Here is a 24,910-nt window from a genome sequence, read left to right on the forward strand (position 1 = left end):
TTATGTGGTAGAATGGGTTGCTCTATTTTGGAATTAAAGATGTTAGGATATAGCAAATGGTGGGGATTAAATTCCCCCAGTTTCAACATGTTCATGTCCTGTGAGGCTGTATGAGTGTAACTGAGAAGAGAGTTAGGCTTATAAGTTTTCATTGAAATTGCCTGGCATCAGCCTGCATTGCTCAGTGTAATTCTCAGGAGAAAGAACAGCTTTCCCAGATGTGTGAGAGCAAAATGGTGCACATTCAACAGTTTTATTAGGTGATAAAACAAAAGACAGCATGTTATTCCTGAGCTCTAAACATTCAGTTTGTTGGGAATATTATTAAAATCTATTTTAGCTCTAAGCAGAAAGACCAGGGACTGGATTTTCTATATTGGAAAAAAATTGAGTGTTATGAAGCAAAAGAGCCCAATTCTGTTTTATTGCACTGGTGCAAATCCAGAGGAACTCTGGACTCTTCGCTGTAATTGCGAAGGGCTGGCTATTGCTGATGGGCTCACTTTCATGTTGTGCCATCCAGTGGGGTCCAGCCCTTCCCTTGTTTGCACCCATGTAGTGCCATTGAAATTGGTTGTGCTAGTCAGGGGGTTAGAGATGATTTGAGCAGGGAGTAAAGTATTGAGTCTTTGCACACTCCTGAGCTGCAGCAGACAAATGCCACTATCTGGTTAGCAACTTACTTCATGGTTGCTAGAGATGCAAGATAAGTCATTCACTCGTGTTACCTGAATGCAGGTTCAGGACCTAGGGCCAATGCAAAGCCTGTTGAAGTTGATGGAAATCTTTCCATTGTCTTCTGTAAACTTCGCATCAGGCCCCTAGGCCACCCATCTGCCTTGCACCTGCATCAGACTTGAATTGCTGGGGAGGTCAATGTTTCTCATTCAGGTACTGTCCTGGTATCAGATGAGATACTGTCCAGCAAGAGTGGCCAGCTGCTGTTCCAAGTCTCTGCCTTGTCCTAAAACTGTCTGTTTGCATTATGACAGCACATTGATCTGCAGAACTTCTCCTCGAGCTGGAGTGATGGGATGGCATTTTGTGCCCTTGTGCATTCTTTCTTTCCGGAAGCCTTCGATTACAATGAGCTTGACCCAGCTAATCGCAAGCAAAACTTTGAGCTAGCTTTCACCATGGCTGAGTGAGTACCATATTACATGTCTGTGAAGTGCATCTAGCGTTGTCTCACCAGGTTGTGCAGTGAGTGTTTAATAATTTGTCCCTCGTGCCATACATTACAAAGTGAAATTTATGATGCTAGGAAGTGGTAAAAAAGCTGTGCATGTGAGCACATAGAACAGGAGGCTCAGAAATAAAAAGTAAGATGCATTTTTAGCAGACGTCTGGTAAGATATAAGTGGGCGTGTCTACACATGTGCTTTAATACTAATTCACTTATTTTAATGCACATTAAAGCATCACTAAAATGTGCTATTTAGTTAATACCTATTAAAATAGGCTAATGTGCATTAAGACAGATTAATGTGCATTTTCCTAGTACCTTACAATGGAGGTACTAGATTTAATGCGCATTAACTAAAGCATGTTAATGCACGTATAGACATGCCCAAGTAGTGGTTGCAAACAAACTGCAGTGCTCTGTGCCCTAGTTTGCTCCCAGGTTCATGCATTCAGATCTACCCATTACTCATATGCATACATTCAAATTCTCCCTCTAAACCTATGTACTCAATTTGCCTCGCTACCCAGAGGATTTTTACTCTCAGTATTTTTACCCTGTCTCATAGCAATTTTACAAGGGGAATTTTCAAACAGTACTAGTTCTCCTAAACCCTTTTGAAAATCCTCCCTCCATAATGCTTAGCCCTAGAGTACTTGTGAAAGACTTTGCATTGGAATGTATTATCGCTGGGTTCGGATTCCATAGAAATCAAAGGCAGTCCTCCCACTGACCTCAGTGGGAGACAGGATAAGGTCATTAGACTGTCACAAGAGTGTATGTGCGTTCAATTAAACTTCTGGTGCACCTGACTTAAATCTGGTGTTTCATCACATTCGCTTGAATGTTTTCAGGTGATTTAATTTGCCAACTTCTAGCTTGTAGCAGCTTTCCAGGGGTCAGTCCAGTAGCCTGAGTCAACAAAACCCATTTTCTAATGGGATGTTATTTCCCCCATGTGTTTTTTTAAAGGGAAAATAAAATAAATAGCTCCTGCAAATAAATTATATTATTACTATGTGTTGCTGACAGGTTGGGCATTTACACAGATTTAGAACTAACATCTGGAAAGCTCTTAAATCTTACACATTTTATTTATTGAGATTTGGGGAAAAAACAGAAATGTACTTAGCATGGATCATTAGTAACTCTGACAAAGTAAACAGAATGAGCTGTATGACACAAGTAATTGTTAACCAGTTGGATTTCAGCATAGCTGGGAACTAAATGGACGCACTTTGTACAACCCAACATCCAGCTGCCTGAAGGACTTAGGCAAAGTGGAAGAGCCAAGCAAACTGAATTTTAAAGAAAAAAGGTTTGACTCCATTGTTAAGAGTACTACTCACCTTAAAAAAATCTTGACTAGTTCCTGTAAATTGTAAACTGGCAAAACTTCAGTGCATTGGGAGTACATTGGCCTGCGTCCATTGATTTGAAAGATGTGAGGTTGATTGATGGCAGCTCAGAATCTGATCCTGTGCCTTCAACTTACACGGTCAAAGATTCTTTACCCTGGTGTTGAAGAGTTCAGGATGTGGAAACAAGAACTAAAATAAAACCACAGACTCATGATGCCATAGTCCCTAACCAACCCCAACTCACAGAATGTGTCTACTTTACTGTACTGTAACTTGGCAGGTAGGAGAATTGCTACCTGCCAAGGAGTTTGGTACTACCCACAATAGAACAAGCATGCCTATTACAGGGACGTTTGAACCTCAGATCATTTTCCTCCACCCTGTCACTTAGGGACAGTTTGTCATGGCAAGCAACATTTCAGTCACGGGAACATACATACAATAGTGGTAAGTTTAATGTTTTTTACTGGGGAGGTAAACACAGAAATAAGTGGAGAAACAAGAACTTAAAACATGCATCAGTCAAATGGCTGTGCTTGAGCAGTCCTTTAAAATGGCATTTATTTCTGGTTTGCATGTAGTGTATAGTAAGTCCTTTCACCAATGCCATTAGATGCATTTGGTGCCGATGTGTTGCTTGTATGTATGTCACATGAATTCTGTGCCTTGCCTTTTCTGTAACTTTCTGTTTTCCTGCTCTGGATTTTCCTTCTGACTCTTTGGCACCCAAGGAGTGCAGCACCAGATCCTTAAGGGTTGTGTTGTTTCCATTGTTGCTGTTTGTAGTGCAATACCATTGTTTTCTAGAGCAACACTCATCTTGCTTTGAAAAGAATTATTAAGAGGGAGGCAAGTTGTTATTCCTGTGAACTGTTGTCACGACAAGTGAATACGAGCAAGTAAAACATCAGCCCATGGCACTGTAATTAAAAGCCGTACTTGTCTAAGAGCCTGCTTGTCCTCAGGATCTCTGCACCAGTCTTCTCTAGGTGTAAATCACACCACAGATATGTTGTACTGAAGCGGCTCACTGAGGTCTGACACTGAGCTACGCTGCTGAAGACCAAACCCAGCAGTGCAGCACATCTGCACAAGTGATTTTATATTCAACTAGCTCCACTCATGCAGATACCCGCAGCGTAGGCAGACTCTATGTCTGGAAAACAGGAGTTGGAGAATTAGCAGCTTCAGTCTTATTTAATTCTCCAAATAGCATCAAGGAAAAAACACTGCCTCTAGTGACTACAGAGCACAGAACTCTTGCTTGTTCAAATGGGATGCTGACAGACACAGGGGGGAAATAAAAGCGCTTTACCAGAGGAAGCAGGACATTAGTTTGACCCCGCTCCACTGCATCTACATAGATCACATGCTTAGTGGGGCTTTTTGGCACTTTTATGTAATAGCTGATTCAATCAAATAGAACCAAAATCATCTTTATAAATATTCAATCTGCTATTAGATAAAAGCACCATAAAAGCCCCGCTGAAGCGCCAGATCTATACAGACGCTGGGTGAGTTTGGTCCAACTAATGTGATGCCTCTTCTGGGCTCAGTATGGGGGCACGCAGAGTTTAAAGTAAAGCACTGTTTTGTTTTGTTTTGTTTTTGGTTTGGTTTTTTTATGCCTGTAAGCAGCAACAGAGCACAGATCCACTGTCTATTAAAGGCAGAATTGTTTTAACCAGCTGCAAAGGTCAGCCAACAGGCCCCTCCAGTCTCCAGCAGATGTTTCTTCTGTCCAGACCAATGGGAATGTCAAGTGATGTTTCCCTTCTTCCTTCCTGAGAGTAAACATCAAGAACAAAGCTTTGGCCTAATCAGCATTGTCAAGACCAAATCCAGGCTTAGGAAGGTGCAGGTGGCTTAATAGAGATGGAGTGATAGTAATATTCTCGTTAAAATCCTATTCTGCTCTATCTCATTGTTGTTTCATAATAGACCTAGTGTTGGAAACTCAGTGCTGTGCTATAAAGACGAATCTGGCTATTCATTTATAGATCAGATTGTATTGCAACTGGACAGCAGTCAAGCCAACCCTCCAGGGCCCCTCTAAAATGCTACAGTTTATGCAGAGTAGTTCATTTTAGCTGTTTAAAACAGTTAATTAACTCCTGTTTTGCAGATTGCCACACTTTTACTGGTGTTTAGAGCTTCAGTGTTACATTTAGGTTTCTGCAGCGTGCGTCATCCAAATTGGAGGACTTTACAGGCATTTTCATGTAAAGCAGCCTGAGAGTTTGTTCACTGATCTTGCAATCAGGGCTCATGGACAGAGGTGATATCTTTTATTAGACCAACAAGATTTGTGCAAAAAAAAAGTCTTTAATTGCAAGCTTTCGGGCACAAACACCCTTCATCAGGCATCAGAGAAAAGACTGTAAAAGTTCCACCGATCTTGGGATTTCATCTATTTGATTATTTTGTTTAAATGCAGAAGAAAAGATATTTTAAGGTTCTTGATCCAGCTGAAACATGACTCATACTTTGTTGTTGTGCTGTGTAGTTTGGGTAACAATAAGAACAATGCATGGGGTATTTAGTCAGGTTCAGCATGCTCTTTTCATATAATCACAGGATGCAGGAGTGCATGGCTACAGGCTTCTACAACTTACAATGTGGCTTCAAACACCATTGCACATTGAAGTAGGGCCCAGTTAGACCCAAGTTCTTCAATGCAAAATGTCAGTAGTACTGGGATCAACCATCAGTTGCAGTTTGCCAGGAAGCAAAATACTTTGGACCGCTCAGCAGTCAGGCAAACTCACTGTTCTTTGTAAGGAAGTTCAGCTGAAGAACATTAAAAATGAAAGGGGGAAGATAATCTTTCATACTTCTGCTGCTAATTATCAATCAGGCGAGGAAGACTCCTGGTTCTTAGCTGATTCACTGATTTAAGCCTGCCTTTGGCTCTCCAAGGAGAATTCTGATGTTCTCATATCAAAGATGAAGTATGGAGACAAACATAAGCTAAAACAGAAGACATCCCGACAAACAGTAATAATCTGGAATGAGATGAGAACTGCTGGTAGAAGTGTCAGTATCTCTATGGCTGTCGGTGGCTCTGACCAAGCTACTGTCTTCCGACGTGCGGGGGAAATTCCTCTCTTTCTTTCTTCCAGTGTTACCTGGGTTCTCTTGGTTATGCCTTTTCCTGCCCAGCCTGCGTTGTTCCACAGATCTTCGTCTTGCCTCAGCAAACGCCTCCCTTATGCTTGATTTTGGATGTGAGCCTGATTTCAGCACTTGATCCTGATAACTGTCCAGGAAGGTTGCCTGAACCACTCGCACCTAAAAGAAACATCCTGTCCTCCTTTGCCTCTTCATAAGATCCTGTCCCACTTGCCAGCATCCAAAGCAGTTGCCAGAACAACCCCAGGCTTGCTTTCCCCTGAGAGCGGGAGGGGATTGCAAATCTGCAAACCCTGTTTGCTGAGGCATGTAGCTTGCTGAGAGGTGGGGGCATGTCCAGCAGAGACCAGGGGCTTGATCCCAAAACCTAAGAACCCAGGGGAAAAAATCCCACTGAGCTTTGAGTCTTATCCCTCAGTGTGGAGAGAGGCGATAAGAGGAACAGGAGGCTCGTACAAGCCAAGATGATGCTGAATCAAGGCAGCAATTGGACCTTGGAAATATATGTACAGACGGTGGCCATAATCTTTTATATGACAGATCTGTTTTGCTCTTACTACAGGAAACTGGCTCACTGTGACCGCCTGATAGAAGTGGACGACATGATGGTGATGGGTCGGAAGCCGGATCCCATGTGTGTTTTCACCTATGTGCAGTCACTGTACAACCACCTGCGTCGCTTTGAATAAAACCACAGCCACCTCTCCAGCTGGGAGGATTGAGTCCAGCCCTCTCCTGAGAGGACTCTGGCCCTTTGCGAATACAACACTGCCATTATTTCTTGTCCTTAAGCTTGTTACCATCCCTCCACTTGCATTCAGCTGTGTCACTGATTGAATTACTGCCAAGTAGGGCCCCAAAGTGTTGATCACAGCAGTGGGCCAATGCCATAGAAGAAAAAGCAGAAATTGTCATTTTGGTGCTAATTAGGAGTTGTTTTAAGTGCCCCGTTGATAAAAGATGGAAGGAAGCTATGTTGTAACTCTTGTCACAGTCAAGTTGGGGGACACAGCTTCACAGGGTGAGGGTGCTTGTGCTACACAGTTGCTCTCTCCTAACACAAGAGTGCAATACCCGCAGGACAGCATTTGCATTCTCTACCTCTCTCTCCAGCACAACATAGAGCCAGCAGAAGGCAGATTAAGCCCTAGCGTTATAAAGGAAGGGAAGTGCTGCTCTAGTAAATGTGAAGCTGTAGGATTAAACCATTGGCGCCACATCACCTGCCATAAAGTGAACACGTTGGTTTGATGCTATTATGCGTGTGCAACATGCCATCCCCTGGGAGGGGTCATTACACAACAGTGGCCCTTATGGGGATCCGAACTGCGTTACCAATACACACGTCTCCCATGTAAGCTAAAGGAATTGCTCGCTGCACTTGTCACATTAGTTGGCTCTAACCCCTTGTGTAAGGGGAGCACCGCCACTTAGCCATTATTGGCATTCAGATCCCCATCAAGGCCATCACAGTGTAACAAGCTGCACCACTGTGGGTTAATGAGGATCAGACTTAAAACCATTTGCCCAGGTGGTGCGTTGAACCATGTGCAGAACAGCCTGGTTTCACTCGTGGTCAAGGAGGCACTTGGAGGTGGGGTTGGTCGTTTAATGCATGCGTCTGGATGTTTACATAAAGGGGAGGTTAACAACTGCAATTCAATGCAGGCAGCAAGGGAAGAAAGGTGCCCAGCAGTGTGCCTCAATCCTGCCGTAGGAGAGAGTAGCACTAAGATGTGAGAGAGGAACTCAGTCTCCATGCTGCCATCGGTGCTTGGCCGCTCTGCTGCAGTAGCCAGCCAAGGCACCGCTCAGTGTGAAGGGGGCAGAGGTTCTGAAATCAGCATTAATGCCGTTAACTTAAATGGGGTGACTCCAGATTTACAGTCGTGAAAGAGAGATCCAATTTCACGCTGTAGTTCCTGCCTACTAGAGCAGCAGGGAACACATTGACCATACAAGAACTTTTTTTTTGTTTTAGTCCCCATGTTCCCCTCCTCTTCCCTAAGACCAGGCTCATCGAATATAAAATTGCCAGGCAAGCTAATTGCTCGTGCTAAAGAATGGTTTTTACCTGCTCTGTTTACGTGCGCCTTGCAGATATTTATAAAGATGATTTTGGTTCTGTATCGATGACCATTTATAATAAAACATATGCCAAACAGCCTTTGGGCTCAGTGCTTCTCTTTGAGTGGAAGGTAAAGCTGAAAGGGGCTTCCCAAGAAGCTTTTCTAAACCTGAAATATATATTTAGACTTTAAAGGAAAAATAATCTCACTTGGCCCGATGGCGATCTCACTCAGGGCTGTAAATCTAGGCTACCTGCTGACTTCAGCAATCAGTACGACAGGGCTTGATTCTCTGGCAATACAAGTAACAGGACTAATATTTATTAGGCTGCAATCGTTAGGATTGATAAACAGCTGCTCTCAATAACAGCATCATGCCCCTTACCCAGTCCATTGCATCTGCAGTAGGCTGATCAAGTGTTTAGGGGATTAGCCCAAGTCACTGAGACTTCAGCTCAAACCCTGGTTCTTGCTGCAGTCTTGAGCTGGATCCTCAAAGCACCATTGGCACCTGGTGAAATCCTAGGCCCCAAGATTGGCACTGGGATCTCCTCAGAAAGCAGTTGAGTGTCCGAATCCCACCTCTGCCCATTGCCCCAATAGACTTTTAATGTCCTATAATAATGCTGGGAATACAAAGCTAAAGATGCTGGCACAGAGGGAAGAATAGGTGTGGGTACACAGACACTGCCATGTGTACCCACATCTTTGAGACAGAAGAAGATGGGAGAGTGGCATACAAGGGCCTTATTCAGGGAACTACAGGGATGCAAGGAGCCCCTGAGCTCACTTGGTAAAAGCAATGATTCATATGACTCCAGCTTCTAGCAACTTGGGCCATAGTCCTACACCTGCTGAAGCCAATTATAAAACTTTGACTTCACGGGGAGCAGAATCAGTCTTCATGGAAATGTCAGAGCAGCCAGTGCATAACCCGGGTGAGTGAACACACGCAGAGCTGTCGAAAGCTACTAAACAAGCTGAGATGGTTCAGGTGGTTCCAAATCTGTCAGCGTGATGGATGGGGCTTGGAAAACTCATTAGGTCAACGTCTATTGTGTTACAGCGATTCGCAGTCCTGCAGAACAGCAGACTCTCTTGTCTGCCCTGTTCTGTTCCAGCATTCAGTACTGGACTTGCAGATGTATTAGAGGTGTTCAATCCTATCCCCAGGGCTGAGGCCATCTGGTGCCAACCACACTGTAATAATCAGGCGCTTGCCCTGATTTTCTCACTGCAGGAAAATGCTGAAGTCCAATCGGGGTGGGCTGGCTTGCATGCTGGTGTAAATGCGCAATTCCATGACTATTCACTTGCAGGGATCTGCTCTTGCTTACCTGGTCTCAATTTTTCTCTGAAGCGGAGAGCAAAACAGCTTATCGGGGTGGAAACAAAAGAAAACAGATAGAAGAAAAGGCATCAAAACTGTGGCCAGCCTCTGCTTCGCTTGCCATTTCACAGGGAATCCTGTAAGTGGCAAACATACACAGGTTTCCTAGTTAGAAAGCTGTTGTGAAATGCTTTGCTGCCTTTCATCTCTATAAGTACTGTACCTGTTTCAGCAGACAAAAGAACCCAGAGGCAGGAGGATTGGGAAGGGCTGGTTTCAGCCAGGACAATACATTGTGGATCAGGTTCCAAACCTGGCCAAGTTCAATGGTGTTTGGAGTGCGAGTGTGGCACAGGCCTCGGCTCTACTGAAATCTATTTATTGCACACATGAATACAGGGCTGGATCTGTTGCCTTTCTAACAGAGTGAAAGGGAATAAGGAAACACCATTAGTGAGTCTGTATGCTCACAGTTCCAGGAGAGGCGGAGGGGGCATCCTACTCTCTAGATAGCTAGTTGCTAACGTCACAATGGAAAGAGTTTGAAAGCACATTTTAAAGCCTTTATGCACGTCTGAGCAATATCAGATCCAACTGGACCAGGATCCCAGCTACTGCTAAGCTCATAGCTTTATCAGAAGTAGGTGGAGGTCTGGCAGGCTTTCACATAGTTATCCCATAACGTTTTGTTGTCTTCAGTTCTTAACATTTTGTCTTGAATGGCCAAAATCTTGCTGAAAAGTAACTCTGCAGCTGTTGCTTGCCCAACTAGGTTCTAAGTCATGAAGTCTGTTTCTGTGATGGTCAAAGGCTTCCTCTTGATGAAATGCTCTGAAAGGAAACCCATCTGTCTAGCGCCAGAACAATGTGATTATGGTTCGACTCTCACAGTTCTGTAACTATTAATTCCTTGAGTAATACTGAGCCAACTTCCATTGCAGTCACTACAGTAGGAACATTATTTGTATATGTTGCATCGCTCCAAAATCATTCTCATCTCAGGAAAATGTGTCCCCCCCTCCCCCCGATTTCATTGGACTGCTAAGGAAGTAGACTTATAAGTCTGTTGCCAAATCGGGGCTGTGAGTAATCGGGGCTGTAAGACTTATAACTCTGTTGCCAAATCGGGTCAACGTAAAAGCCACTATGGGCAGCAAAGTTGTTGGCATCTTATTGGAATGACTTCAGGTTACTGCCATTGCACCTTTTTCTCAAGCTTGGTTTTTGGAGCTTTTTCACAACGATGAAGATGTGATCTTTACAGGCTCCAGCTGTCTTTCATCATTCACGAAGATGTTAAAGGAGCCCTTCTGCTTCAGGAAGTAGAATACTAACCTAAGTGCAAGATGTTAAAACCCACAGTGGTGGTGTAGACTCAGGAATGTTGCAAAAGGGCTGGCTTATGGTTTCCAGCACGCTGTCATTCCAGCTGCCAGGGTTTTGAATGTAAAACAGATTAGAAAGACAGATGACCTGCTTCAAGGAAGGAATCAATTGATTACTGGCCAGTTAACCAGTTGACACCCTGCTGTGTTCACTCCTTTGTCAAATGGTGCATTAAATGCCTGGGAGACCGGTGAAACAACCCGAATGGACTGTAACAGTGCAGAACTAATAATTCAGCATTTCAGCTGAAGAAAAGGAGTGTAAGGATACAGGATGTAAGCCTTCTTCCTGCTTTCTCTCTGCAGTCAGAGTATGGGAAGGACAGCTTCATTTATTTTTTTGAGTGATCATCTGAGACTCTAGCATGTATGAAGATTGTATTTAGCCTAGCAAAATTCGGAAAACTCCTTCATTTCAAGGAGTTGCTGAAAACCAGTCCAACCAGGTGTCTTAGTCTGTGTTAATTAGACAAGATTTAACACTCTGGGAACATGTAAGAAAGGAGTGGTCTTATCTCTGCTCTTACTGCTAACTGGAGCATCCTAACCTGGATGGTGTGCATTAGTCAATAAATTAGCTTCCTTCCCTGGAAATGCAAAACTCTAGCAGTCTTGGTTGAGAGATGATACCTTTTATTAGCCCAACTAAGAAATAGCAAAAAAATTATCCTTTTTTGTGATTTCTTAGTTGGGCTAATAAAAGGTATCATCTCTCAACCAAGACTTCTCGAGTTTTGCATTTCTTTTTGTCTCAGACCAACACAGCTACCAAATCCATCCTTCCCTGGGTAATTTTCTCGCTGTGTTTCCCACTAACAAAGTTCAGAAGTTTATTAGTGGTTTGGTTCGTTTGCTCCTGCCTGAATGGCTGTTGAGAAGTTTGGTCGAGGCCTTAACATAACCATACATCTGCATCCTTTCAATACATAAACTGTGTAAGGGCACATCATTTACCAAATATCGTTAAGAGGCCTAACACAAAACCCAGGGCTGCAAATCCCAGTCCCCCATGCAACAACATGCCCCCATTGCTGAAGAACGTGTGCATCCAGAATCGGGATCCTCAGTCACCTGAGGACCCATCGAGCCTGATGGACATCATCCTTTACTTTGAAGGACCACTGCCACCACCAAGAATTCAGCAATGCACTTTATATACAGTGGTGTTTGTAACGGATGGCAACTGTTATGTCAACATTTGTTTTCATTTAGAAAAAGAACTGATGGGGAGACGCATTAAATGTGAAGGGAAACAATGTGCCACACACAAGGCAAAAATCAGTCAGCTGTCATTTTTATGGCCTCGCTGAACAACAAAGCCAAAGTGAAACTCCCCGTATGATTCAGTAGGCTGAGGAAGTGGTACCCGGTTCTGTAGTAGCTCTGGACGTGCCGTTGGGTTTTATTCCCATGCTTTTGTTATTAACTGTAAAAAGGATCTAAGGAGCACAGGGAAAATGATGTATTGCCCATTTGATTACATGACATCCCTTAGAGTGCTATTTGTAAATAGGCATACAAACTCAGGAGACCTTGATTCTTTTCCTGCCTATGCCGTTTGGTGACCAGAAGTAAACTGCTTCACGTCTGCATCTGTTTCCCCATCGTAAAACTGGCTTTATCCTACTGACCTTCTGTGTACAGTGCTTTGAGAGACTTGTTTTCACATAGTGTTCCTTTTCGCAAAATTTCCACAGGGATTCAAAAAAATTGGAAAATTTCAAACCAGCTCTAAAAGGAAATTTTAAGTGGCAGCTTTAACTTCTTTTGATTAGGGAGCCAAAAATTGCTAAGCAGATCTGATTTAAAACAAGACATGTACTACTTGAATATGTTTTTGTACTGAATCTGAAGCATTTAAGTTGCTCTATCTGATAGATTTCCTTGGTTCCAGCTCCAGAAACACCTACTTCAAAGGTATGGGGTGGTAGGAAAGGACATTTAATAATAGAGGTCATTAATATTACATTATTATTAAGCCTGCTATTTAATCAGGCTTAATAATAATGTAAGCTTGATTAAATAGCAAGCTGTGGTTTTGAAATAAAGCATTCAAGTATCCTTTTAAAAGTTCCAGGCCACTTTATGTTGAATCAAGCATCTGAGATATTACATCACTTTTGCAAAGAACAAGCCGGTTGTTTAGGGGCGATTCAATTCTACTTTTATAGGACAGGGCAGTTCATTCTGCATTTGTTCTTGAAATACTCAAAACTATTAGCTTTTCCATTTTGGATTGTACTGCAACCAGTTCAGTACCCAACCTCACCGACCTTGGCTCTTGGGAGTAAGGTGTGAAGGCTGAGTCTTTTGCTGGCTATATTGCGATCACTCTCAGGGTAGAGATAAATAAGTTTCATTTGCTTATAGTGTGTAAGTTAAAGCCCTTCCTTCCCATGATTCAGCGTACCCAGAATGGATAGTTCGTGACCATACCTTTTTCTAAGCTGTGACAGTAGAATACTGACCTCTAACGGCTGGAAACTACTCAGCGGGATGGATGACTGCAGCATGCTCAGCTGCCAATTCAGCTGTGCAAATTCATTGTATACATTCACCTATAGGACTGTGCAGGTGTATGGGAAGATTTGGTCCAATTTACTCTCCTGAAGCAGTTATCCCTTTCCAAAAGTACTCACAGTTTTGTTTTCTTGGTCTTCCTTCACTACATTCATGAACACAGAGCTGTAGGCAGCTTTGTTTCATCTTAATTTATTTTTTTTGAGATAAAAAAAAAAGTTTGAACTTGTAAACAAATTATTTAGCAGTGAAAAAAAATGAATTCGAAGTATTAACTAGATTATTAACTGAAATATTAGCTAGCAGTAACTTTGAGATATTAGCCAGAAAAAAAGGCACAAGCAGTAGAACAGCAGCTTTCCTTAAAACATAAATACAGTATGCAAGCAGTGATCAGCATAGCATTCACTAGTAACGGCACTGTGTAATGGGCAAGTTTAATACACACTTAACTGGTAAGTTCATGTATTAAACCAATGCTGGGTATTTTACAATTGAAGTCCCACATACAGTATTTCTACTTGCTAACTTTGTAAAGAGGCCCTCTGTGAGTTACCATAACTGAAAAGATTGATTTTTTTTTTAGTATTATTATTTTGGTACAGTGGAGATTCAAAATTATATAAAAAAAAAAAAGAAAGATATAATAAATGAGCTGTTAGCTAGTATGGCTAAAGAATAAAATTAAACATTAGGTCCTCCAACCTACATAGAACTTTACACTGCTGCCAGCATTTCTAAACTACTTATTCTCCAAACAGCATTTAATCTCCCAATCAGACTTGGTTTCCCTTTCCAGATCTTCATTTTGTTAAGTGTGAGGTCTGAAAATATAAAACATGCTGTTATTCCTGCTGGTTGGGCCAGAGCCTGCTACCCATAGCCACAGCAACTTGGTGCCTCGTGCATTGCTTCCAAATTCCCATTCCCCTCAGAAATGCTCTTTAAAAACCCCCATGTCTCAGCGAGTCACATCCAGGCTTTAGCAAAGAGGAATCCTGATCTCTACAAAAGCCTGAGGCTGGTTATTTGTACCAGCATTGCAGAGGTTAGCAGAGCTATCACTGGCAGCCTGAAGCTGAAGGAAGAGTTGGCTGAATGCTCTTGGGTTTCAACAAGAGCATTGACCTGGTGCCCCTGGGAGGGGTTAATTAAGACAGCTGGATCACTGTGGCTTAAGGAACTTTGGCAGCTACGCAAGTGGCTTTGATGGAAGCATTTTTGTTCAGTGCAGAAACTTCAGAGACTACAGTGCCTGGTGATGATTCATTTATCAAGGTAGCAAATGCAGGCATAATGAACAGGGCAACTATTCAACTGGCTATAGCAACCCTGCCCAGTCAAGATAACAGTGGCTATGGAAAGGAGCCATGTGACTGCAGCTATGAACCAGTACCTGTTACATTAGGGTACAGCAACGCTGTAGATAAGCCAAGTACAATATTCACCGATAGCCAGTTAAAAACGACATTTAAAAAAAAAAGTCAAAAGTTGGCTCTCAACTCGAGGAGACTTATGGTCTTAGGCTAGAAACAAGTCAAGGTCACGAAGAAATAAGGCTTTGAACCAAGATTCACTCATCTTCCCCATGGTTGAACGTGAGCCAAATCCTGCTTTTAGTCCCACCATGTGCTCCAGTCAAGTGATGAGAGAGGCAAGAAGCTATTGTCAATATAAACATTATCTACTTTCCTCAACTTCAGGGCACATACTAAAGGCTCCCCTACACCTTTATAGCTGGTAGAAAGCTTTTCGTCAAGTTCAATGAGACTTTCTGGCTGTAGTTAAATTAGTCAAGTCCACGATCCTCTCACTTCTGCCCCTCCCAAACTCCTCTCTCAAGTGCAGCACAAACAGTGAACACTGGCCTGAGTTTTTTGACTACATTCATGTTAATCTCCAGTGCATTTATTTTGTTTTTACACCCATTAGAGAAGCACTTCTCCCTCTCCTATCCATCTGTGACACGCACAACAACAACAACAAAAGTTAATACGGTATTGTCCTCAAAATCTCCAACTGCCTTCATGATTAACGCCATGCCGAGAAGAACATCTGGGACCACGTGAAGATTAAGTGTATGGTCTGAGACGTATGCTCTCTTAAAGGGGACAACCAGCAGCCCGTCCTTCGTTCCCTTTGTCAGGATTACTGAAAAGGCATGACCTTAAGTCACGCTGATCTGTTCGTGAAGAGTACGAAGTACATCGGGGGGCACTAAGCATGGAAGAAACTGCCCTTGGAGTTCTCCGCTTCATAAAATGGGAGAGCAGGACTCAGCGATATAGCTTTGAGGAGTTGGAAGCAGTTGCTTTCAGATGAAGGGGTTAGTTCTCTGTTAAGTGCAGCCTTGGCCACTGGAGTGCACATGAAGGGTCAAGCATTGTAGCAGCTTTGGACACCTTTACCTTCCCAATTCAGGACAGAGCCGGATACATAGTTCTTACTCAAATAAAACCGTACTAATTCTACACAAGCTTTCCTAAGTAAATGCCATGGCACTGTATCCTTACTTACTAATGATCTAGCACTCCCAGAAAAACTTCCTTTTCAAGTATTGCTACTGGTGTCATAGCTCTGATCCAGTCTTCTCTCCACAGCAGGGACTCAGTAGGCAGCTTCCTCCTAGCCTAGAGAGTGAACTCAGAAGTATTAACAAATAAGAAATGACACTATTTACATATAGTTGTACGTATGCCGCATACCACCATCAACTAGCATGGAAAAAAAAAGTGTGCTTCTTTGTCCCACAAATTGCCATGTGGCAATTTCTCAGTAACACTCTTGTAAATCCACGGAGTCATCTAATGAAGTCACTCAGGCCTTACCCCTCCCCTCGGCTGGTTTATTTAAATCTTCCCTGACACCACTGAAAACCCCTGGATAGTCTTAATTAAATTTAAAGCAGACTTAAATGGTTTAGCTTGTGAAATGATTTATAACACCAGGTTTAAAAGTTATTTTCGGGTCTAAACAGAGGTTCACACTATTTGAACTAGAAGCCACGTAAGACATCTGTAATTAAGTTAAAATATCTCCAGCCTACACAGAGCCTCATTGGAGTGGAAAAGTCAAAGTTACTCCAGAGATGCATTGGTGCAAACAGCAGCATCCAGCCCAGTGCTTTCACTTGAAGAGGAGTTTCCCCTTGTCATCTCAGCTTCGTTAGGACCAGGCATACATGTTGTTAGTAATAATGCTCTAGGAGCCTTCTCTAGATGAGCTCAAGCTTATCAGCTCCGAAGCACAGTACCAGCAGAGCAGCCATGTTAGATGCTCCTGCTTATTTGCTTTAAAAGAATGAGTTCAAAGCGATAGTCTCTGCATTTTCACAAACCTTTTGACAATAAACAGTTGGCAATAAATTCCTTTCAGATCTCTGGACCTGGCTAACCAGCCAGTCCAACTGTCCCCTTCAGACGAAGCCAGAAAAGCATCAGGCAGTTTTCCAGACTCTGTTAAGAACTTTGACAACTTCTTCATAAATCACGAACACGATCGCCACATCCAAACACACTCTGCCAAGACGAGGAACCGTCCCTTTGTAAAATCTGTCGGCAGAAGAGTTACAAATAAGTAGAAGCAGTTCCCCCCCGCCACAAAGTTTGGAAAGAAAGCAGTTTAGAAAGTTTTAACAACTTGTATTCAGTTATAAATCAGCTCCTAGTATATTTTAAAAGCAAGCTGAGCTTAAGTATGCTAGTGGGTTAAGGGTTGCTAAATGAGTAGATAAAAACCATGAAAGTATAGCAGGGTTTAAGCTATTAGAAGTAAAAGACTTAAATTCCCCAGTCCAATTTGCCTACAGATGCAGGACAACTAGTTCTCATCATGTGGATGGAGTTGCTTCAGAAGTATGCTGGGGGGAAAAAATCCCCAGCTTGGGAAAAAAAAAAAAAGCAAAAAACCAAAAGCCACCACAACCACCCAAAAGACCTTTAATTATGCAGTATACTTCTCCATCACTTTTCCTCTCTGGTAACTGTGCAAGTTAAACAGACATGTTTGCAAGTGAGGTTGGGCAGGGAGAGGCAGTTCTCAACTGCTCTCTTCAGGGCAGGGGCTGTGTCTGTGCGGAGGAGATGCCAGCACAATGAATTGGGGAAGATGTCAATAAATGCCAACCTAGTAAACAAGCAGATGCTGAACCAAACTAAGTATCAACCATCACAACTGTGGAACATTGCAGTCTCTCATGTATACAGAGCAGGGGTGGGCAAAATGTGGCCCGTGGGCCAGATGCAGCCCGCCAGGCCATTCTATCCAGCCTGCGGAGCCCCTAAAAAAATTTAGAAAATTAATATTTATCTGTCCCCGGCTGCCTGTCACGTGGCCCTCGATGCCTTGCCAAGACTCAGTAAGCGGCCCTCCGCCCAAAATAATTGCCCATCCCTGATATACAGACTAGAGTTGAATTCCACTTACGCTAATGGGCCCTCATTTTTGAGGATCTGGTAGGCACAGTCCAAGGTACTTTTATACTTGTGGGCTTCCAGACCCTGAAAGAGAGGACAGGGCATGGTGGGGAGGAAAACCAAAAAAAAAAAACCCAGTTGAGTATTTATGGCATTGTACTAAAATCATAAAGGCAAAAATTTAAGCTCTTTGTTCAGTTTTTCTACTGCACCGAGCACAGCGGGGACATGGTCTACAACTACAGCTTACAGCACTATACAGTAATGGAAATAAAACTACTGAATCATAATTCACAGCGGTACAGATGAAGTGGCAGGGTTGCATGGGAACAGGCCATCCCATGAGATTCCCGTTTCATTAAAGACGACAACACGAGAGCTGCTGGAGGAAGCATCCTGATTTCTGAGAAGCAAGGCATTGCACTACTGGCTTTTAAGCAGTCTCTACCTGCATCCTGGTTTTGATGACATCTAATGGAGTGTTACCGAAAACACTGGCTGCACCTGCCACAGCACCAAATGCAGCCGTAATCAATGGGTTCATCTCTCGGTGAGTATTATCACCTGTCAAAGCAGAGAGAGAAATAATTAGACAGGCTGTTCCTATATATGCTAGTACTTTTAGAAACAAGTTCATTTTAAGTATGTATGCCTACAGTAAGTTAAGTGATCAACAAAAATACTAGGCAGTATTGATCTAGCCTGGATAGCTCTGCCTGTAAGGAAATTTAAAAAGTGATACTGCTAAGCAATCACCCGTTTCTCAGAAGAGAAGTGAATTGCTAGCCTGATCCCGGTTAGGTCTCACCTAGATACCAGTTGCGGAAGGAAGTCATCACAAAAAACCGGATTGCCTGGTTTGAGCCTTGCTTGAGGACAGTAGCTGTCAGTCCCTGGTATGTTCCACGCAAGCCTACAACAGATTAGATAATTATTTTTGCACATCATTAAAGGCCGATTAAACCAAACAAATGGCCAAAAGGCAACAGCCAATCTCCTTAAAAAACCTGGTATTTCCCAGGTGACCATTTGTTCAAAACTGACACGTTTAACTGATGCCATTAGGTTCAAAATAGAATAAAACTAGTTTTTCATTTTTTAATTGTATGCTCAGAGTCATACCTTGTTCCCGCACAATCTCACGGACACCATGGAAAAACCCTCTGTACTTTGGGTTGAGAGAGGATTGGTCATGAATGAACTTCACCTGTGAGAATTTAAAAAAAAACACAAACCAAAATGAACTTTAAAAAGTTGTGCTATGACTATTATCCTTTAGCTCATCATTTAAAATAAAATCCCGTCCACTATTTAAAGCATTTCAGAACTCTGTACCATTCCACACTTACGTTAAGGCATAAGTGTAGCTGACATTGAGTTGGCCGATGCAGCTTCAAATAGCACAAGGTAAAAATTAAACAGTTTAAAACACGCTAAAGAGCCAAGGCAATCTTATTTAGTTAACAGAGGGAGCATCTACACATGCTATCAGCACAGAGCAATAAGCTCCGGTGCATATGGCACTGGAGTTTATTGCTCCTAGGTGTGCCTTTTGCACACGTGCCCGGGACTGCAGCATGTTGAGCTGGGTCGGAGCAGCCCTGGCTGGCAGGTGGTCCAGTGGGGGCCAGCCTGGCGCTCGGGGCTGCTCTAACCCGACTCAACATGCTGCCGAGGGGGTGCTCCCATGCGGGGCTAGCCAGCAGACAGGCAGCCCCTGCACTGAAACACCCTCATGCCCCAGCCAGCTGGGTCAGGGTCTACATGTGTGTTGCTGCACACAAAACTCTGCAGCAGGATAGTACTTCCATTTAAAAGTAATAATCTGCTGTGGGTTTATTATTTTCCTGCAACCTAACAGGGGTCCTGCAGAGATGCCAAAACATTTACTGCAAAGCTAGCTAGACAGCTTTGCAGTAAATATCTCACATAGACGCGCGCACCAAGTAGTAGATTTCAAACCTTAGTGTAGATGAACTTCTAGCACCTGTGGATTAAGTTTGCCTACCTTTATTGTTTCCATTGGACAGACAATTGCAACAGCTTCTGCTACACCAGCTCCCAAGCCACAAATTAAGCTCCGTTTACTGTCCAGTTTCCCACTTGAATCCTTTGCATAATTGCTGAGTACCTCGAACACCCCAAACCTGCAGAGAACAGCCAAGTTTCATTTTCTCCACCACAGATTTCCTCAAATAAAGATGAGGCAGACTGACAAAGTCAGACGTATTCAGGCTTTATTTTTTCCCCCAGAGTTAGGGAGATTTAAAAATCAGTAATCCAGCTTCTCATCCCAGTTACGAGGTGCAGCAAGCTGTCAGTAACACAAGGCAAAAATGGATATTCACCTCTTCTCTTAAGCATAAGTGGCATCTTATTCTTATGAGCAACAGCTAATACAATCAGGGAGCTGATATATTTCTTTTAACTCTTGGATTTCAGGTCTAGTGCATTTAAGTGATACTGAAGAAGGGTTTTTTGGACATCCATCCAAACGACTCATCTACCAGTTCCAACATTAATCCTCATCTTTCAGAACACAAGGCACCAAAGTCATTATCTCAAAGCCAATGCAAATCCAGTGGGACTTGAGAGAGAATTGCACGGAGTGCTTCACAGCACTTAAGGAAAAGAAAATCCCTCCGCACGAAACTAGTCTCATTTAGCACTTTGAGAATGATAGATAAATTCTATATAAAATAGGTTTCATCCTCTTATCAGAGGACATCCTTCCACAAATCTGATATCTTTACAATTCTTACGAACAAGAAAGTATCCATCACTTTACCTGACAGCAGATTTTGGAATCGAGCCATATAGCAGAGAGCTGAGGCCCCTGTACAGACCCCTGACACCATGATCTTGCACAGTTAGCTTCACACAGTGACCTGGAAGACAATTTCCAGGCCTTGGTAAGAATAAGCAGCTTTTACCTTTTAAATGAATGCTCAAGGTGCTGAGCATGCTGCTTAACTAGTTTACTAGAAGCTTTGTTTGAGATTTTAAATGCAAAACCAGTGGAAGTTTGCATCTTACCAATACTTCTGTACCGAGGGGGGTTTGCTTTTTCATCCAGTTGTAGCTGAGTTTTTACATATTCGGTGGGGAAAGTGATGCAGATTTCAATCCCTCCAGCAATGCCACCTGCACAAAAAACAGATGGAGAAGCATTATGTTCTTAGCTTAAGGAAACAAAGACTGAACTCAGACAAACCTCGTACCCTATCCTACTGTCTCCCACTCTGCCAAGACCGTGTTGCAAAGACTCTTGCTAACAAGCTTGGGAGCAATGCAGTAAGCCCAGCGACACTAAAAGCACTTCCAAGTTAGAAGGAAAGCACAAGAGCCATTAGCTTTGCCCAATAACGTGCAAAACAAGCAGCCAAGACAAAAAGATCAGATCCAGGCTGACACTGGGGAATTACTGCTGAACTAAACTCTTGTCCACCGGTCAGCGCTTGCCACCCCCCAGCACCAGCGCCGCCGTAGCCACCTGTAAGAGCACACCACCGTCACGCCCCTGCCATTGCCACCACCGCCTGCGGGCGATCACCGTGCCCCCCCAGCCTCTGGGGCCACGCTTCGTTCACAAGCTGGGGCATATGTTGCGTCAGGCTCCTCACTAACCTGACAGTCCTCACTGGCAGGCAAAAATCCTTCTCAAGACCTCCATGCTGCTTGATTTTTTTCCTGCAGCAGTTCAAGGCAGGATTGTCATGGACTTCAGCATTTGCAGGACTAGGCCCCAGCCCTTACGTGCCCGTTTGAGAAAATCTCTATTTTTAAGCTAAGTTTCCATTTTAACTAGAACCTCCTGTTGTGGCTTAGTGGTGGGAGCCTTGTTTGCCCTGTGGGAGACCTGGGTCCACTTCCTGGAGGTGCATATCACTACAGCCATGGAGGCTCTGGACCAGGGGTGGGCAAAATGTGGCCTGTGGGCCACCAGCCCCTTCTCTCCAGCCTGTGAGGCCCCTAAAAAATTTAGAAAATTAATATTTATCCGCCCCTGGCGGTCTGTCATGCGGCCTGCGATGGCTTGCCAAAACTCAGTATGCAGCCCTCTGCCTGAAATAATTGCCCACCCCTGCTCTGGACTCAGTCTGGCCTTTGGACGCCGTCTCAATAAAGGGGGTGGAAGATCTTGACAGCCTCCACACTCCTGCCTAGGCATGTGTTGCAGATCCTGGTGACCTCCCATGTATACACCATGGTCCAAAAGGCTTGACGATTGCTTAAGCCATTTCAACTCTGATCTGCCCCTTCCCGAGTCCATTATAGTTTGGCAGGGAAAGGACGTCCGATTCTAGCGCCCCTTCCTCTCCAAAAATAAAAAGCCCTCGTGCAGTAGGCATGTCCACGCATGAGTTTGCTGCCGTCCATGAACTCATTTACAAAACGGGGGCGACCACTCCCAAATCCCGACGGTAACGCGGCACGGGCGTGACCAACACCAGCAAGCGCTTGTACACAGGGCGAATCCGTGGAGAGCGGCACCCTTCTTCAGATCCTCACGTGGGGCTCGAGCAGCCCTGGGAGGGGAGCCGGGGCTTTTGGGCTGGGGGTCCAGGGGCCTTGCGTGGGGTGGTGTAGGAGGAGGGGAGACCAGGCCAGGCCAACGCCAGCCCTGGCTCACACCCCCCTCCAGCCCTGGTGCACACGTGTGTACCTGTCACACCCAGGAGCCCTTGCACCAACACCCCACATGTGCAATGCAGCCCCCCCCCGCACCTCCTGCACCCCACTCCCCAGGGGTGGGAGATGACAGCCCTCCCTCCCCAGCGCTGTGCGCATTGCGGGCGGGAGAGGGAACGCAAAGCCAAGCCCCCCCCCGCCCGCCCGCCCGCCCGCCCGCAGCGCTCCTCACCCGCCAGGATGGCCTTGCCCGGGTGCGTGAGCTTGGCCCGCCCGCTTCCCCCGGGCGCCGCGGCGGCCGCCAGGGTCCGCGGGGCTGACATCGCAGCGGCTCCGTCCGCGCCCTCCCGCACCGCAATTCTCCCCACCTTCGCCGACACCCCGCCGCTCATTCACCCGGCCCACCAATCACCCGCCTCCTCATTAGCATATTCATGAGGCCAGAGAATATTAACGAGTGGCGCGGCCGCGGGGGTTGGTCGTCGTAGATTGGCCGCACGGGTGGAGCGGCCCGGTGATTGGCTGGGGGCGAGTGAGGCGAGCGGCTGGGGTACCGCGGCTCAGTGGCCCCCGGGCGGCGCGGGGCGGCGCTCCTAGCACCCTTGGGCGCTAAACCCAGTGCCTAGCAGCATGCCACCCACTTGAGCACTTGGGGATCTCAGTTGCTCTCCAGTGCCTGATGAAGGGTGTTTGTGCCCGAAAGCTTGCAATTCAGGACTTTTTTTTTTTTGCAAAAGTCTTGTTGCAAAAAACCCCCCCAAAAAAACCTCATATTTTTTTTGGATCAAGTATCTAATAAAAGATATCCTCTCTACTAGGAGTCCTGATTGCCTTTTCCAGTCTCCGGGTATTGCAGGGGCAGTAGGTGTACTTCGCAATCTGGGTTTTTAAAAAATGGTAACTCGCAGAGGAGACCCCTGTTTCCAGGGGGTCTGAACCCAAGCCCGCTGCAATCAAAGGGAGTTTTTCAGTTGACCGGCTGTTCACATGCCAGGTTTTATTCTCCCTGATTTTGCTATGGGGATCATAGGACTGGAAAAGAGACGATATTTAAGCACAGGCAGTCCTCGGACTTACGACACAATTGGTTCCTGAAAACCACGGCTCAAGTCAAAACGTAATTTGGAACCGGTATTTCCCATAGGAAACCATGTTATATATGGGGGGTTGATTCTGATAGCCCGATACCCTATTTTCACCAAAAATAGCCCAGAATTTTGTACTCAATCAATTCTAGATGAGTAATACAGCTACATTAATATATTTATATTGTAGACAGCAATCGTATTGATTTGGAAGGACTTCTTTGAGGTGGAGGTGACTTTGCTGGACTTCTTGAAGGGCTCTTGGCTGGAGTCTTTTCAGGAGTCTTGGCTGCAGGTTCATCTGGAGTCTTCTCTGCTTTCTTAAAGGGGCCAAGGAAGTTCGGACTGATGTTCTCCAGGGAGATGAGCGACGCAGTGAGCTTGTTTGCTGGCGTGGCGTCGCATCAAGCATGGTAAAGTCGAAACTGAGGTCAGAAAGTTGAAACACGGTATCGATTTATAAATGTTGTCAGTGCAAAACATTGTAACTCGAAATGTTGTAAGCTGAGGCCAGCCTGTACTTTTGATTCCTTATGTTAAACGTCTGTTAAAAGGATGCTGCAGCCCGCAGGCAGGAAAGAGCTTTTTTTCCCCATAGATTGTAAGGCTGGAAGGGACCTTGGAAGATCATCGGGTCCAGCCCCCTGCACCATTTTTTTTGTTTTTAAGGAAAAATTTTCGTGTCCTAAGTCAAAGTGGACAAATCAATTCTAAATTTGTGAGTCATTCAAGGACTGTACGTGGCCCTACTGCCAGCAAACATCCTCCACCGCTGCCTGGGGCTTCAGCTGCTTCCAAATCCTTTGGTGGACATCCTACTTGCAGGCCGGAGCTTGGAGGCTTGGGGTTCGGGTGCCCCTGGGTTTCCTCTGCCCTCGGCTGTACGCCTACGAGAGTTAGGGAAGAGCTGTTCAGAGCCAGCATTTTGGGTCAGTGCACAGGCTAAAGGGCTTGATCTTACTGCAACTGCTCACATAAATGCTCCTGGGAATAGTCTCATTATTGTCTTATATGGGATTGCTCAATTGAGTAAAGCACACATGCATCAGTGTCTGTGGGGTCGAGGCATAAGAAACAATTAGTGTAATTAAGGTTTTTACAGGGGTATAGGTTATAGCCGTGTTGGTCTAAGGACATAGGCAGGCAAGGTCCTTTGGGTGAATCTGCTGTCTTTTATTAGACCAACTTAAATAGTTGGGGGAAAACAACTTTCTTTGCAAGGTTTCGGGTTGAGAAACCCTTCATCAGGCGGAGGAAGCATCTGCAGTTGGTGTGTGCTCTTCCTGGATGGCATAAATAGTGAATTCTTCCTTAATAATATTCCCTTGCCCCTTTTTTTTTTCTCTTCTCCAGCCCCTTCTCTATTCCTCCTCTCAGTGTCTGTGTCCTTACTCTCCCAGGCTCTGGTTTCAGTCCCACTCCTTCCAGCTCCAAGCTCTCCCTCTCCTATGACCTGTGTTTTACCTCCTTCCTTCCTTCCTTCTCTTAAAATACCAGATCCTTCTCCCCTGAGCTCAGCTGTAGAAAACCCATCAACAATATAGTATATAGGCTGATCCCTTGTTCACTTCAGCTCCATCTTCTTTTATCTCCAGCTCTTGATCAGTTTTTGTCCCACTGAAAGAAAAAAAAAATAACTGCCTGGAAAAAATACAATGTTCATCAAATACCGCTGACACCATTTCACCGCTGACAAAAAAATACAGGTCCTTAAAAGCTCTTGCCTGTATTTTTCAATGCAAGGGTGATGCTCAATTAATTTTGTCTCTGTTTAAATTAGCAGGAATGAAGAGACCTA

The 24,910-nt window shown here is 44.5% G+C and overlaps 2 protein-coding genes across 2 annotated transcripts in view; one reads left to right on the forward strand and one right to left on the reverse strand.

Moving 5' to 3' along the window:
• Window positions 1-7,838, forward strand: part of LOC109293192 (smoothelin-like protein 2) — a 69,946-nt gene extending 62,108 nt beyond the window's left edge. Inside the window, exons 2-3 of the mRNA XM_019511005.1 lie at window positions 993-1,144; window positions 6,239-7,838. Coding sequence (XP_019366550.1) covers window positions 1,035-1,144; window positions 6,239-6,365 — 237 coding nt within the window. The 5' untranslated portion in view covers window positions 993-1,034 and the 3' untranslated portion in view covers window positions 6,366-7,838. The remainder of the gene's footprint in view (window positions 1-992; window positions 1,145-6,238) is intronic.
• An 8,057-nt stretch (window positions 7,839-15,895) lies between these two features.
• On the reverse strand, window positions 15,896-22,398 carry LOC109293190 (tricarboxylate transport protein, mitochondrial-like). Its single transcript, XM_019511003.1, has 9 exons — window positions 22,260-22,398; window positions 20,432-20,539; window positions 20,184-20,283; window positions 19,404-19,542; window positions 18,518-18,602; window positions 18,204-18,308; window positions 17,844-17,959; window positions 17,406-17,479; window positions 15,896-16,531 (listed from the first exon to the last, which is right to left on the reverse strand). Exons 1-9 carry the CDS (start codon window positions 22,348-22,350, stop codon window positions 16,417-16,419), a joined length of 933 nt encoding a protein of 310 aa, XP_019366548.1. The 5' UTR covers window positions 22,351-22,398; the 3' UTR covers window positions 15,896-16,416.
• Window positions 22,399-24,910: the final 2,512 nt, after the last annotated feature.

Source organism: Gavialis gangeticus, unplaced genomic scaffold (genome assembly GCF_001723915.1).
Source record: "Gavialis gangeticus isolate Ggan-Ray unplaced genomic scaffold, GavGan_comp1, whole genome shotgun sequence".
Lineage (NCBI taxonomy): Eukaryota > Metazoa > Chordata > Crocodylia > Gavialidae > Gavialis > Gavialis gangeticus.

Bases quoted from the DNA above. Each gene is read 5' to 3' on its own strand.
- LOC109293190 (XM_019511003.1), bottom strand. From the start codon at position 22,350: ATGTCAGCCCCGCGGACCCTGGCGGCCGCCGCGGCGCCCGGGGGAAGC. The intron at 20,540-22,259 runs GTGAGGAGCGCT...TTTTTTGTGCAG, and splicing joins GGGCAAGGCCATCCTGGCGG to GTGGCATTGCTGGAGGGATT. The intron at 18,309-18,517 runs GTATGACTCTGA...AATCTGTTGTAG, and splicing joins TGAGATTGTGCGGGAACAAG to GCTTGCGTGGAACATACCAG.